This window comes from Aythya marila, assembly GCF_965140915.1.
Source record: "Aythya marila genome assembly, chromosome: 9".
In the NCBI taxonomy this organism is placed as follows: domain Eukaryota; kingdom Metazoa; phylum Chordata; class Aves; order Anseriformes; family Anatidae; genus Aythya; species Aythya marila.
The window spans coordinates 17,261,116-17,275,516 of record NC_139050.1 but is presented as its reverse complement, the minus strand read 5'-3'; the positions used below and the strand labels follow the sequence as shown (position 1 = coordinate 17,275,516).

The 14,401-nt window shown below is 39.7% G+C and overlaps 1 protein-coding gene across 5 annotated transcripts in view; it reads left to right on the top strand.

Moving 5' to 3' along the window:
* Positions 1–14,401, top strand: part of ABCC5 (ATP binding cassette subfamily C member 5) — a 43,593-nt gene that overhangs the window by 23,485 nt on the left and 5,707 nt on the right. For all 5 annotated transcript variants that reach the window (XM_082767523.1, XM_082767519.1, XM_082767520.1 and 2 more), the window contains 17 exons: positions 1,324–1,395; positions 1,493–1,617; positions 2,187–2,259; positions 2,762–2,965; positions 3,640–3,783; positions 5,361–5,463; positions 6,159–6,343; positions 7,408–7,554; positions 7,910–8,039; positions 8,592–8,745; positions 8,891–9,019; positions 10,173–10,359; positions 10,967–11,056; positions 11,294–11,483; positions 12,127–12,286; positions 12,714–12,792; positions 13,695–13,808. In XM_082767523.1, coding sequence (XP_082623649.1) covers positions 1,324–1,395; positions 1,493–1,617; positions 2,187–2,259; positions 2,762–2,965; positions 3,640–3,783; positions 5,361–5,463; positions 6,159–6,343; positions 7,408–7,554; positions 7,910–8,039; positions 8,592–8,745; positions 8,891–9,019; positions 10,173–10,359; positions 10,967–11,056; positions 11,294–11,483; positions 12,127–12,286; positions 12,714–12,792; positions 13,695–13,808 — 2,286 coding nt within the window. The remainder of the gene's footprint in view (positions 1–1,323; positions 1,396–1,492; positions 1,618–2,186; positions 2,260–2,761; positions 2,966–3,639; positions 3,784–5,360; positions 5,464–6,158; positions 6,344–7,407; positions 7,555–7,909; positions 8,040–8,591; positions 8,746–8,890; positions 9,020–10,172; positions 10,360–10,966; positions 11,057–11,293; positions 11,484–12,126; positions 12,287–12,713; positions 12,793–13,694; positions 13,809–14,401) is intronic.

Genomic DNA, 14,401 nt, shown 5'->3' with positions numbered 1-14,401 from the left:
TCTGAGGCATTGAACTTAAAGAATAAGCAGGGCGACAGAGGTGTTGTTGAGGTGTTGGTTGATGGTTTATTCCTGCAGCCGTTTGACAATTTTGTAGGGTTTTGGCTACATTCTCAGTGAACATTTTATGTGTTTAAGTGTTCTAATGGAGCATAACAGTGGTTTTTCATTGAAGAATATGCAACTAATTCTTCACTGAGAATTTTTGCACAATAGGAAGGACAAAGAAAGATTTTCAAGAAGTTAGAACCAGTTGAAGTCCTCATTGCAAGTAAGGTGTAAGCATGTGAAATGTCAAAGAAAATGAACTTCCTTAATACATGATATCTTTTACAAATGAAAAAAAAAATTGCAATCTGTTACTTGGATGCTGTAGTAATGGGATCCATGCATTTATCAGAATATTATTAGTTAAACTGTCTTGTAGTATGAGCAGAGGGATAGTTTAAAACTCAAGAGAGTTGCTTTTATTTTTAAATAATAAATAGACTTGGAAAAGGATTATATACTTGCTTCAAAATGTACACGTTAATTTACTGTCAGGTGAGGAAAACTTGTAAATGAGAGTGTAACAACTTGTTCCCCAAATGCCTATATACCCTTGTTGTCCACTTGAACTTTTTTTTACAGAAGGAAGAAAAACAGTTTTGCTGAATTCATTATTTGGTTAATGTAGGTATCAGCCCATCCATTTTATTGCAGATAAGTGCTTCAAAGTGATTGGATTCCAGCTTTTTCTTGGTAGGTGGTCCTTAGCAAATTGCATCTCATAGGCAGGGAGTTTTAATGGACACGTATCCTTTATTTTTTTTTTCCCCTTATCACACTGTCACACCAACCAATAATTGTCAATTTGATTGTATGAAAGTTTTAATTTATCCGTGAACTTTTTGTTTGCTACAGTAATTTCTTTATCTTCTGATCAAGTTACAAAGATTTTTGTTTCCTTAGTCTGAGCTGTCACCCACTGAAGTCAGTGGAAGGCCTTTGGAAACCAGCACCATGGTGTGTTCTGTTTGGGCAGGTGTTGGAGCTTTTAGCCGAGTACAGCGTTCTCTGGGCTTGTGTTGATGGTCCAGTCAGAGGGAAACTTCTTAAAATACATTCATTTTCACCTGCAGAGTTAATTCAGTTTTAGTCCACAGTGGGATGGTATTTACTGTTTGTTTTTCGAGAGTTAAAATATTGACTGACTTGTATTTGTTTGTCCTTTTTCAGCTGTCATTAATGTCTGACTGTAAACTCTGAGATAGTACAGGTAGTCCAAATTCTGAGAAGGTTAGAGAAGTAAGTAATGAGTACCATATATTTTTTTCTGTCTAGGGAAAACTTGTTGGAATTTGTGGCAGTGTGGGGAGTGGAAAAACTTCACTCATTTCAGCAATTTTAGGACAGGTAAGAAATTCTGTTTTGACTTCTGCTTTTCTCTTCTTGATTTCCAATTGTTTGTATTAGACATGACCTGGCATTATTGCATGATTTTGAATTCCAGATGACCTTGTTGGAGGGTAGCATTGCTGTAAGTGGAACGTTTGCATATGTGGCCCAGCAGGCCTGGATTCTCAATGCTACACTTCGGGACAACATTCTTTTTGGCAAGGAATATGATGAAGAAAGGTTTGTCAGAAATATTTGCTGATTTTCATGAAAGCTTAGTAATTCTTGGCCCAAGTGAGGGATGCAGAGTATGTTGCAGTCAAAGCCTACCTTTACTTTTGGAGTCTGCCTTTAAACTTTAAGGCTCATTTAAAAGCCTGTCTCTTGTGTTTGTGGTCACTGTGGCTGATGGCTGTCAGTGCTACTGTCATTGCTCATTTGCGGTGAGCCGTCTGACCTCTGTTCACAGCACTAAAGTTATATTTATACTTGCTGTCCTCGTCTTGCCCTGTGTAAGAACAACAACTCCTTTTCAATGAGCTGGCACCTTGTGTGTCCCTTCCCGAGTGGGGGGCATCCCTAGGCCCTATGCTAGCAATCCTTGAAAAGATATTGCCTCTTTACCTTTCCAGAACATCAGAAGTAAGTAGCTTGTTCTTGGTTTCACCTTGGTAATCCAAGGTGGATCATTTTTTAAGGCTCCTGGAATATGTGCTATTGGTGTAGAAAGTGAAATAATGCTGTACTAGCTAGACACTTCGGGTGGAAAAGAATGTGTTCTTACTACTTATTTAATCCATCTTCTTTAGATACAACACTGTGTTGAATGGTTGCTGTCTAAGGCCTGACCTAGCCATCCTTCCAAATGGGGACCTGACAGAGGTATAAACTTTGCTTATAGTAAACTATTTAGTAGATGGAGAAAAGTAAAGTTTTAATTTGCCAGATTAGACTGGAGTAAGGAGAAATATCAAACTGGTATGCATATAAGTCAAGCTGCTGAATATGCCTCAAGCTTATCAGTGCCGTAGGCTGTTGAGACTAGTGCCACATTTTTGGCACAAATGTTGCCAGTTCCTGAGTTTTTCATTGTTCTGTAAATTTAACTGCTTTAATAGCACCTATTTGAACATAATTTAAATTAGGTAGGCAAAAAAATACTGTAATGCTTCAAGCATGTTAACCTTGAGTTTGACTGTGTAACACATTTCACAAAAAAGTATACACCTAAACTATAGAACGTACATATAATATGTTGTGCGTGCATCTATATGTATATACACAGAGGCATATGAAATATTATGATCTATTTAATTCCAGTCATCTCTTGTTCATGTGTTGCACAGTGCTGTAGAAATAAAACAACCTGTTTGTGTTTGTATAGATTGGTGAACGAGGGGCTAACCTGAGTGGAGGACAGCGTCAGAGAATCAGTCTGGCTCGAGCCCTGTACAGTGACAGGAGCATTTACATCCTCGATGATCCCCTTAGTGCCTTAGATGCTCATGTTGGAAATCACATTTTTAACAGTGCAATAAGGAAGCACCTGAAGTCAAAGACTGTCCTGTTCATCACTCATCAGCTTCAGGTACTACACCTCTTGTGTTTGCTTTCTTGGACTTTCTTGAAATGCTGTTTAGTCACTTGCCTTCATGCTGGAGATTCCTGTGTCCTGGCTTGTTAGAGCACAACCTTGTCCCGCTATAGGATGTGTGGTTTAGATTTACAAACTTGCTGCAAACATGCAAAGAACTAAGTCTAATTCTTTACTTGATACTAGTACTGTTTGGTGTATGATAGGGACTGGTAATGCTTGGCTAAAGAAAATTTGTTAGATAAATGAGTATCTCGTTCAAAAACACTTTTGCTAATTTACCTTAAAGCTAGTTTATCATGTCAGAAAACATTTAATTTTGCTATCAGTAAATCAGAATCGATATATTCTGATTTTTTTTTGCCATCCTCTGTGCATAGAAATATTAATTAGTGTGTTAGTATCTGGAGAGTTTTAAGTATTCTGGATGGTGTATTCTGTAATGGATTGGTTTTGACAGAACATGAGAACTTTATATGTAGAGTGAGAGTAATCATGGTGATCTGGTAAATACAGGAGCTTTAAAAATCACATTCCTATTAGCAGGGAATCAGTGTGTTTCCCTCCTACTGTGTGCAAATGTTTATAAAATACTGAAAAGGATCATACGGGCATGTGGTGGATCACATGTAATGATGAAGGTTTGTTCTTTGTGCTGTTCTTACCAGTATCTTGTTGACTGTGATGAAGTGGTCTTCATGAAAGAAGGCTGCATTACTGAGCGAGGAAGTCATGAGGAATTAATGAATTTAAATGGGGACTATGCAACTATTTTTAATAACCTACAGCTGGGAGAGACACCACATATTGAGGTACTTGTTTTTCCATTTTAAAGCACTCTGACTTTTCTAATGAGATAAACCAAATGGCATAATTGGAAGACTGGAAAATGGCTTCACATGTTGATCTGACCAGAATGCTTCCGGTAGAATAATCTGTGCTTCATTAGCATATTGTATTTGCAGTCACAGTTCTTATTTGGGGAACGCATAGTAGAGGTGACTCTGCCAGTGATCTCATGAGTTGAACATGTAAGAAATGTATTGTTTACTTTGGTGATGCGCAGAGCAGGAAGCTTCTCATCTCTTTTGTTGTACACCTCGCTTCTTAATTTACTTCCAAATTAACACAGACCTGGACCAACCTTTGAAAAAACTGTTATTGATGCAACTGTATAATGGGAGTGTAACTAAAAATGCTTTTTTTTTTTTGGAGGGGGAAGAAAAAAACCTTATTGATCAATACTGTTTCTGTTATGAAACAATGGCTGTAAATGCAAACTTGGGTCTGTCTGCTAGTACATCTGTTGGTGAAGAATGTAAACCTAGAAACTAGCGAGAACCATTTTTAAATTTTCAGTTATTTAATTTTCCCAGCTTTGTCCTGTTTGTTTCATGAAGTTATTCTGTGTAGTAAGAAACAAAAATATACCAGTGGTGAAAGACTCCTTACTCATAAGTTGCCAGGACTGGAAAAAAATAATCTGCAAAGGTAGCATTGTGATAAATATACAGATAGAAGGTGCTTGGTGGAATTTTCTCCTGGGAGATGTTAGTGAAAGAAGCAAAGGAATGTCATACGTTACTCTGCATATCCTTTCTGAGACATGAAGATTATAGTTCTGCCATGTTAAGGTTAATGTGATGACAGTTAGCATGAGATTCTCCAGCCTGCATACTTGGCTGACCTTCACTCTATAAACACTAGCTCATGGAAGGAGTGTTGATTTGCATTCTCTATAGGATAAGAAGAAAGGGATAGTAAAGTTGCACGTGAGATGTGTCATTTCATGTAAGGTGTCCATGAAGTTATGTAGAGGGTTTCAGTTAATCTATGCTCCCGGAACAGATGGTCATTTCCATTTTGTGGAAAGAGAGACAAGTTTAGAACAGTAATTGTGTGTGCAGTTCAGTGTTTCGCCATCTGATTTCTGGAAGTCTGAGTTACCTGACTTTGTCCTTAGACACGTTTTTTGAGAGCTTTCCTGAGAGAGAGATTAGGGTGTTTGAGGGAGGAAAAAAGCCTCTTAATAAAATAGTGAGTTATTTTTACAAGAGACTGTGGATTGTATCTCTCTCTTTCTCTCTCTCTCTCTCTAGTTGGGGTATAATTCTTTCACCATGTATGCACATAGTTTCAAATGATTCTGGAAATTAACCTTGCACACCACAAGTGCAGATGTGTAGAGCTCAATAGAGCAGGAAAATGTAATTCCACCAGAGTTGGTTGTCATCTGTAATTACAGCAAAATTAATATCTTCCTTGAAATCAACGCTAAGCTACTGAAAGCCTTTGTGCATAGGAGTCTTATTAAAAAATGTTTGGGTTCAGCTATGAAAACGTAAGAGAAAATTATTCCAGTGTGTTTAATGTCACCATTTTCCTACAGATTAATATAAAGAAGAACACAAACAGTTCACTGAAAAGACCCCAGGATAAAAGTACCAAAGCAGGGTCTGTGAAGAAGGAGAAAGTTGTGAAGAAGGAAGAGGGTAACTATGTAATCAGATTTCTGGCTGTAATTGTTTCATATACTGATAAGCTCAAAATATTTGCTTCCCAGCTGTAATGAATGTGCCTCGCAGGTTTTGAAACTTGTCTCAAGTCCTGGTCACTCTGTATGGTTGATAGGACACAGGCAGTAGACAAAGAGTGTTTGATGATTCGTGTAATGTGGGTGCCAGCATAATGTTTATGAGTTTAATCAGTCTGTCATAGGTCAGGTGCCAGTGTTGCAAAGGAGCTTGTAGTACCCTGTCTCCGACACCACCTCTCCCTCCTATCTGGAGGGCAGCGTGTGTAGCTTGGCACTTGCAAAGTCCTAGGCAGGACATGGCATTTATATGTGAAGAATCTGAAGAAGAGAAACCTCTTTTTGGGTTCTCTCCATTTAAAGTTAACTTTGAAATTTGGCAAAGTTTAAAAAGCATCGATAAGGGTCATAGTGTCTATGCTGATCCAGCTTTTTCAGACATAGCATGACATGAATGATTCTGCAGAGGAATTGTGATTTCTTGAAAAACAGTTTGAACCATTGAGTTCCATATGTTAATTAATAGCTGTTTCTGATAGTATTCTGTACAGTGTAAGAATTACTTCAGTTTTGTGCATATTTGCAAACTTGTAGAAGTTTTTGTGGAGCAACTTTGCTTTCTTCATTCTCTCTCCCTCCTCTTTTGTTTCACAGGCCAGCTGGTTCAGTTGGAAGAGAAAGGCAAAGGCTCTGTCCCCTGGTCTGTGTATGGCATCTACATTCAGGCAGCTGGAGGCCCCTTTGCATTCCTCGTGATAATGGCTCTGTTTGTGCTGAATGTGGGCAGTACAGCTTTTAGCAACTGGTGGCTGAGTTTCTGGATCAAACAAGGCAGTGGAGTAAGATGAATAGCATTTCTACTCTCTTGTATTTAAAGGGCAGGGGAATTGTTCTCATAGACTAATCCCGAGCAGTCCTATGAGACCAAATGGTGCTTCCTAATTTAAGCAAATTGTAAGGCTCCCCAAGAGGTGATCACACTAGAGAGTTCATCTCCAAGAAAGAGAACTCCACTAATGAGAAAGATATAATAGCTCATGTGGTTTTATACTGCCCTCTTGTTCCTTGTCTTGGTTTGCCTAAGAAAAGGAAGTGAAAATGTGAAAGAGGCCAACAAGCTGCAGGAGGAATTGCTGATTTTAGTGCTGGCTTTTGTTTAAATGTGACCTTATGTCCAGCAGGATAATCTTGTTATACTTTATGGCTTTAAGTCAAATGACTTTGGGGAGTTGCTTTGAAGAATGTAATGACTGAGGGTTGTTTGGGATTTTTCCTACTCTAGAGGCTTTGATTGTGAGTCTTGCTGCATTTAAATATTCAAATATAACTGATTTTTTTGAGAACAAACAACAAAAATCAAACACCGAAAAACACCCTCTCCTCAGAAGAGGTAATAAAGTGCAGATGGCCAACAACATTAAAATAAACAATGAAGTCCTTAAATATAAAGACTTTAAAAAAAAAAAAAAGACTACAAAACAATCAAAATCACAGACGATGAGAACATATGACAGTGTGCCAATAAAGAAATGACTGAGTGTTGGCAGAAAAACAATGATATTTGATAAGAAGACAATGTATAACACCCAAGTTGAATATTCCTGTGTAATAGAACTGGTGGTATGTAAGTATGTGTCACTGTTCAGAAAAGCACAGGAAACAATAGGTGTGAAATGAGAGATGAGGAGTCAAATGAATTGACCTTTTAGGGGGTTTTTGATGCCACAGAAATAGCACATGTCACTGCTGGTTGAAGCTTTCTTAAGTATTCAAAAGTTATTGAAGTCCTTTCTTTAAAAAAGTACCAAAAATAGTGGGTGGTGGGGGTCAGCTCAGTTCTACCACATGTAATAAGTATGTTTTTAATCCTTAACAATTGACTGAGACCTCGTATTTCCTGCAGAACACCACTGTGACTTTGGGAAATGACACTGTCATAAGTAACAGTATGAAAGATAACCCTCACATGCATTACTACGCTGGCATCTATGCACTGTCTATGGCAGTCATGTTGATCCTGAAAGCTGTTCGTGGTGTTGTCTTTGTAAAGGTACGTTCCAGTGCTACCTAACGTTTATCTCACACCCCTCTCTCCCCTCCTACTTCTGCATATTGTTGTCTCTGTGGTTCTTTTGGTCACCTCTCTATTGACACTTAAGAACCAGAGGAAGTCAGATCATGGGTTGTGAGGTTTCCACCAAACCATCTCTTGGGGTTGCACCATACTTTCCATTGAACTTTTGCCTCAATTAATAGCTTCCTTCCACTGGTTGGAAGCATGGAGTAGAAGAAAGAAGCTATGTTTACAGTTGGAGAGGGAAAACTGGCAGCATTTTTTCATGTGCAGGGAGGGGCCAGTGACAGGCACAAATCCTGTCATAACACTTTAATGTTTGCTTTGTCAGGGAACTCTGAGAGCATCCTCAAGGCTCCATGATGAGCTGTTCCGACGGATTCTGCGTAGTCCCATGAAGTTCTTTGACACTACACCCACTGGGCGGATTCTCAACAGGTTTTCCAAAGACATGGATGAAGGTATCTCTCACTGCATACGCTTTAGATCCCACAGTCAGTCTTCCAGTTAACTACCTAATGCTCTCCAGTCTTTTTCTGTTGGGATTAGAGTATCCTGTATCTGTTGCCAGGTGTGTACTTTGTAATAGCCACAGCAAGAATTGGGATATACCAGGGTTATACTTGCAGGAGACAGCTGATACCTCAAGTCTGTCTGGTCGCTTGCAAAGAGGAAAAGGTGCAGCTGCTTTTGAACCTGCAGACTGCACACGGACTCTTAGCAGTTAATGCGGGGCAATCTGGAGTATCAGGGTGAAATTGATGTGCAGCGAAGGTGGTAATTAGGTCAGAGCTGCAGCAGTGCTATTCCTGTAAATGGGAATAATTGGAAAAATTACTAGCATTTCAGAACATAAAAGCACCCTTAATGGTGATGTACCGTTTTACATGTGAAAAGTCATGAGAAATCACTCTTTGTCAACAACAATGTACTGCAGGACTGAATGGCTTTATATAGGCTGTTTTAGGTTTCTGTACTCAAGATCTTTCTCTTTTTCCCTCCATCTTTTCCAGTTGACGTTCGTTTGCCATTTCAAGCAGAAATGTTCATCCAGAATGTCATCCTTGTGTTCTTCTGTGTGGGGGTGATTTCTGGAGTTTTCCCCTGGTTCCTGGTGGCAGTAGGGCCCCTCATTGTCCTGTTCACAGTTCTGCATGTTGTGTCTAGGTAAGTGCATCAGCTGCTTTGACTAAAAGTGGAGATGCTTTGACCTGTTAGTAGGGATGTGGGGTTCCTCAAGTATATATGCATCAGTACTGTGGTTGTATGTGATGGGTGTTCTTGTCACTTAAAAGTGCTTCTTTCCCTCCAGAGTCTTTATTCGAGAGCTCAAGCGTCTGGACAACATCACACAGTCTCCGTTCCTGTCTCACATTACATCTAGCATACAGGGTCTGTCGACAATCCATGCCTACAACAAAGGACAAGAATTCCTGCACAGGTCAGTCTAGATAGCCAGCTGAGAGTGGTGGAGCACAAAGTAGGGTGCGACAGCTTTGCAGTCTAAGATTTGTTAGTGGGGTCTTTAGCTGATGACATACATTGGGTCTAGCAGTGAAAGCTATTTTTGGGGGGAAAAAATGAGGGAGAACAAGGAGAATTGAAAGGGAAAACCTGCCTAGTAGCCAACTGGGAATAACAGTGATGGAGTCCCAGATGAATGCCCTCCTACGGCGTTCTCCCCAGTGTGGCAGGTATCAATGCTAATGATGAGGACAATTTTCTGGACGTACTTTTTCTTTAGTACTGTATACTCTTCATCAGGTCCTCTTCCTGCTTCCTACTTGTTGGTTCTGCTGGTGATGCTGTTAGCATTAGTGTGGTAACCAAGCCTCTGCATACTGATGAGCTGTTAGTCTCTGTGCACAGAGACTATTGGATAGCGTTTTATCAACTATTATCCTGCCTTGTTGTGGACTGTTTGGTTTTCTCTACTATACGGCCTGCAAAACAAATGATAGTGAGGGAAAATGAGACATCTCGCCCATGAGTAGCGTCTGCTTCCCATGAGAACCTGCAATAACAATATTGGGGTTTTGCAGGTACAAGGTCATGAGACCAGCTGTGTGGGAGCACAGTGGAAATTGTTACAGAGGTTCTGGGAAGGCACTGCCACAGTGGCTTAAGTGGAATAGGTCAGGAAGGCACCCCCCACAGCGTAACAGTGATTGGCGTGAAACTGAGTTGCAAGATCAGAAAACCTAGTAACTAAGTTTTGTGAATCTCTCATGTGTCTCCTGTTAAATTCCTCAGGTCCACAGGCTCAGGATTGTAAATTAAATAGTTATTGGTGTGTTTAATTAACGTCATCAATCCTATTAAAGCTTACTGTAACTACATTTACACTGACTATAAAATAGCACATTCTGTTCATATTCTGAAGCACTGCTGCTATTACATGTGGAATAATTTGTAGCCATCGAGCATCCTCTGGCAGGTCTTGCATTGGTGAAGGTGGGGTGAAAGTGTGCTATCTCTTGGAATTCTGATTAACCCCTACATAAGTCATATTGTTGCAGGGATGAAAGCAACTCTGGTATTTGTACAACTTCAGACTCACTGAGGTCTGCTAACATTTTCTATATGTGTTTCAGGTATCAGGAGCTTCTAGATGATAATCAGGCACCGTTTTACCTGTTCAGTTGTGCAATGCGCTGGCTAGCTGTACGGCTGGACATTATCAGCATCGCTCTCATCACAACCACTGGCCTTATGATTGTTCTAATGCATGGCCAGATTCCTCCTGCCTATGCTGGGCTGGCTATCTCATATGCTGTGCAGGTGAGCATTGTTTGCATGGTTTAGTTTCACTTTTACTTGTTAGTGTTAAGTAGCTTCAATGAAATAGATTGGAAACTTTCCTTAATGCCCCAAAATGGGAAAAGATGATGACCCTTTGGTAGCGGTGGGGGAAGACAATTCAGGGTCAGGACCTTTTGCTAGCATGAAAAATAATGAGGAGATAAGTGCTTTAGGATACTGTTCCGGAAAGCTGCTTCTCTTTAAATGTCAAGCTGATGTCTTAATGCATTCTGGTGTATTGCTTGCTGTATGTTTTCACAGTGCACAGCATCCAGTTCCTAACTGAGTGGGTTAGATTTGCTTTGTGGCTCATTATTAGATCTGTTGCTTGGCCTTTTCTGCCTCCTGGTGGTAATACAGTAAAATTACAAAACTTAGGTGGCTAAGATTTCGAGCTGTTGCTTGTGAGAAAACCTTTGAAGTCTCTGTCTTTCCAAGTGATTCATAAATTAAGGTTATTTTAAAATTAACCATAGGGTGCACAAGACAAGAGTATCAAGTATTCAGCAGGCTAGTCTTTTAATTCAATTAAAAAAAAAATCTGTCAACTCTCTAATTTTTTCTTAATTTCTTCTCATCACTACAGTTAACGGGGTTATTCCAGTTTACAGTCAGACTTGCTTCAGAAACAGAAGCTCGCTTCACCTCAGTGGAGAGGATTGATCACTATATCAAGGTAGGACAACAACACATTCAGCTGCATGTTATAAGATTTCTTGTTGTTTGCTGCTGGTGTAAGATCTGGGAAATTGCTTCTGAATCACTGGGCCAGTATCCAGTCACTTTGTTCATCTTAACTGCCTTAAACTGATATGGGCTGAGTCTGCAGAGAGCTGCTGAAAGTTTCATCTGATAATTTTCCTCTTTGGTGCTTTGTTTACTGGAAAGAGAACTTTTTGGTTTTCTTTTAAAGACTCTCTCGTTGGAAGCTCCTGCTCGAATTAAGAATAAAACTCCCCCTCTGGACTGGCCACAGGAAGGCGAAGTTGTTTTTGAAAATGCAGAGATGCGGTACCGAGAAAATCTCCCTCTAGTTCTTAAAAAAGTGTCCTTCACCATCAAACCAAAGGAAAAGATTGGCATTGTGGGAAGGACAGGCTCAGGTAAGGAAAAGCACTAAGCAGAGTTAAAATACTGCATTTACAGGATGGGAACATAGCAAGACAGTTTGGTTCTTCTCTGCCCTCTCTGTGTTTGAATAAATTAGTTGCGCAAGAGAGGTCCAGCAGCATGTCAGTGGTGGATTCTGTTTGTGTACATATGTAGGAAGGATCCCCATATACAATGAAAACAATTTTCCTTTTAAAATAGAGGCACCTCCTACTCTGCCTGAGTCAGTATGCTCATAACATTTAATACCCTGAGCTACTTACCAGCACAGAATGCTACCTACAGCGTGCTCATTGCAGCTTATTTGACTGTCTTGAAAGAATTTTTATTTGTACTGATGCTGCAGCCAGGTTTGGTGCTAAGCTGTCTCAGAAGTTTGTAATGCCAAAAATCAAAACGTCTGATTGTAGAAGGGTTTACACCACCTCCAAAATGGAGCTTCTAAATATGCAATTAATATTGCTTAGAAGTTTAAATGCTGAATCCTGGCAGTTAGTTACAAAATTGTTTGCTGGCACTTTATGGTAATTTAAGACACTAATCTTACACAAGGACAGCTTTTAAAATGCTGTCTCATCTCAAATGGCTGTTAGGATTCTTTAGAAGCACTAGTATAATCTTCTGTCTCATTTTTAGGGAAGTCTTCCCTTGGAATGGCACTCTTTCGTTTGGTTGAACTGTCTGGAGGCTGCATTAAAATTGATGGAGTGAAAATAAATGACATTGGTTTGGCAGATCTTCGCAGCAAACTGTCAATAATTCCTCAGGAACCTGTGCTATTCAGTGGCACTGTAAGGTTAGTGAGACTATAAAAAAAAAAAAAGCAAGAAGGACAAAGAGGGCTACCAGCTCATAACGAACTCATATGAAATGGTAGTTTTTGAGTGGAACAAAGGCATTCTGGTTTCTGTACTTTGTTGTTGAAACAAAAAGAAAAAGCACGGGTAAATGGTTTTAGCTGGTTCAATACCGAACTGGATGTGATCCTCCATAGACCTCCTTTCCTTTAAAATTACTGGGAATTTTGCATCTTTGTCTTCCGTCTTCACTCTTCTATTGTTTGTCTTCTTTAGTGTGCTGGGAGCATCTGATTTCCTTGGCAAGGAAATTCTGTCAGTGGAGTACTAGATGGGAATTGTCCATCTGGATGAATTAGCACACTGCTGTTTTGCTATTTATTGCTGGAAAAAAAAAAAGGTTATGTTTTCTGCTTCCTACTCCAGATCCAACTTGGATCCTTTCAATCAGTACAGTGAGGAGCAAATCTGGGATGCTTTGGAAAGGACTCACATGAAGGAGTGTGTAAGTATTATCATGTCTATGAGATATTTGTTTGTATTTTGTCTTTCAAAGCTGTGTATTCTACTGGCTAATTAGGAGATCTTCAGTAAAGTTCTGTCTCCACTTTTTTTTCCATAACTTGCTGTTTTGTTTCTAATAATGAGACAATTTTTGGAGAACATGCCATATTTCAGATGTGTACTTCTTGGCATGTAGCATAGTAGAGTGTTGCCTCATCACATGGACTCTTCTGGTTTTACAGTATTTCAGAAGTGATATTTTTTTCTGTGTGCCTTATGTAGTTGTGCGTTCTGCATTTACATTTGTGAGCGTAAATGTCATGTGCACATGCATACTGAATGTAAAAACTGCCCTTTGTGTGGCCTTCTGCAGCAAATCTTACTGTTACGACATTTCGAACCCTTGTTATTAGTCAGGTGGCACAAGGCTACCTGTGTAGCTGTGACTGCAGTACCTGGGCTGTAGTTTCTGCAGAGACATCCTGATTCCTGGAGGTCCACTCTTAGTCTTTCTCAACAAGAGTAGCCAGATCTGTATTAATGCTAGTAGGATTTTGTACCTGGCATGCTTTTTCTAGAAATCAAATGTTTTGTACTTAAGCCATTCTAAGGTTGCCTATTGAGAGGGTATATTGCATCCGGGTTAGTTGTGGTGTTTTCAGCTGCCATCACCAAGTCAAAAGTATTTTAACTGAACCGAGCAGGTCTAATGTTGTATTGTTGTTCTAGCATTAGTTGTTTGTTACTACTTTCAACAGAGTGTGAGCTTAGCAAAGTGTGATGGATATTTTGGAACATAGGCAAAATCAGATTAGCAGGAGGAGCAACTGTTTGTCTCATGCCGTGGAGAAACAAAAAATCTGTGCAGCTATCAAAGTTCTCTGCCTATTCTTTCCCACACAGGTTGCCCAGCTGCCTATGAAACTTGACTCAGAAGTAATGGAAAATGGAGAAAACTTTTCAGTTGGAGAGAGACAGTTACTGTGCATAGCTAGAGCTCTACTACGTCGTTGCAAGGTGAGCGTATCGATGAGAAAAATTGCTACCAGTTTGATATCACCAGCTTCGAGGAAAGGGGCTTCTTTTGTTGAATTCATCTGTCAGAGTAGTCATACCAACAGTTACTGCAACTCAGAGACAGTGTTAGAACAACTAGAAAAGGCATCTGTAGCTGCTGTGAAGTCTTGTTGTCAGAAAGTATTGGTTGTTGGTGTTGTTATAGTGTGCCAGACTGGCCTAGTCATTTGTCCAGAGAGTCTGTACTGGTACTGGTGAGCATCAGATTCTTTCCTTCTTTCATTTTTGGTAAATTTCAGCCAAGCACGGTGTTCTACTAAAATGTAGTCTACAAGTGAAATCTGGGACCATGCAAAGTTAATTTTTTTTGAGAATGGAAATCAAATAATAACACGTGAGAGAAAGAACTTTTTGATTGAGTCAGAGGAGAGGGTAATTCTTCCTAGCCTAAGAAAGCTAGCAAACCAAGTTGGTCCTGACTGACTCCAGAAGGAACTATCACTGCCAAAGACAGGTCAATTAGTTTACCTCTTAAAAAATTGCATTTGAGATTTAGCTGCTGAATATAAAAATGAAAATAATAGAAACCTGTG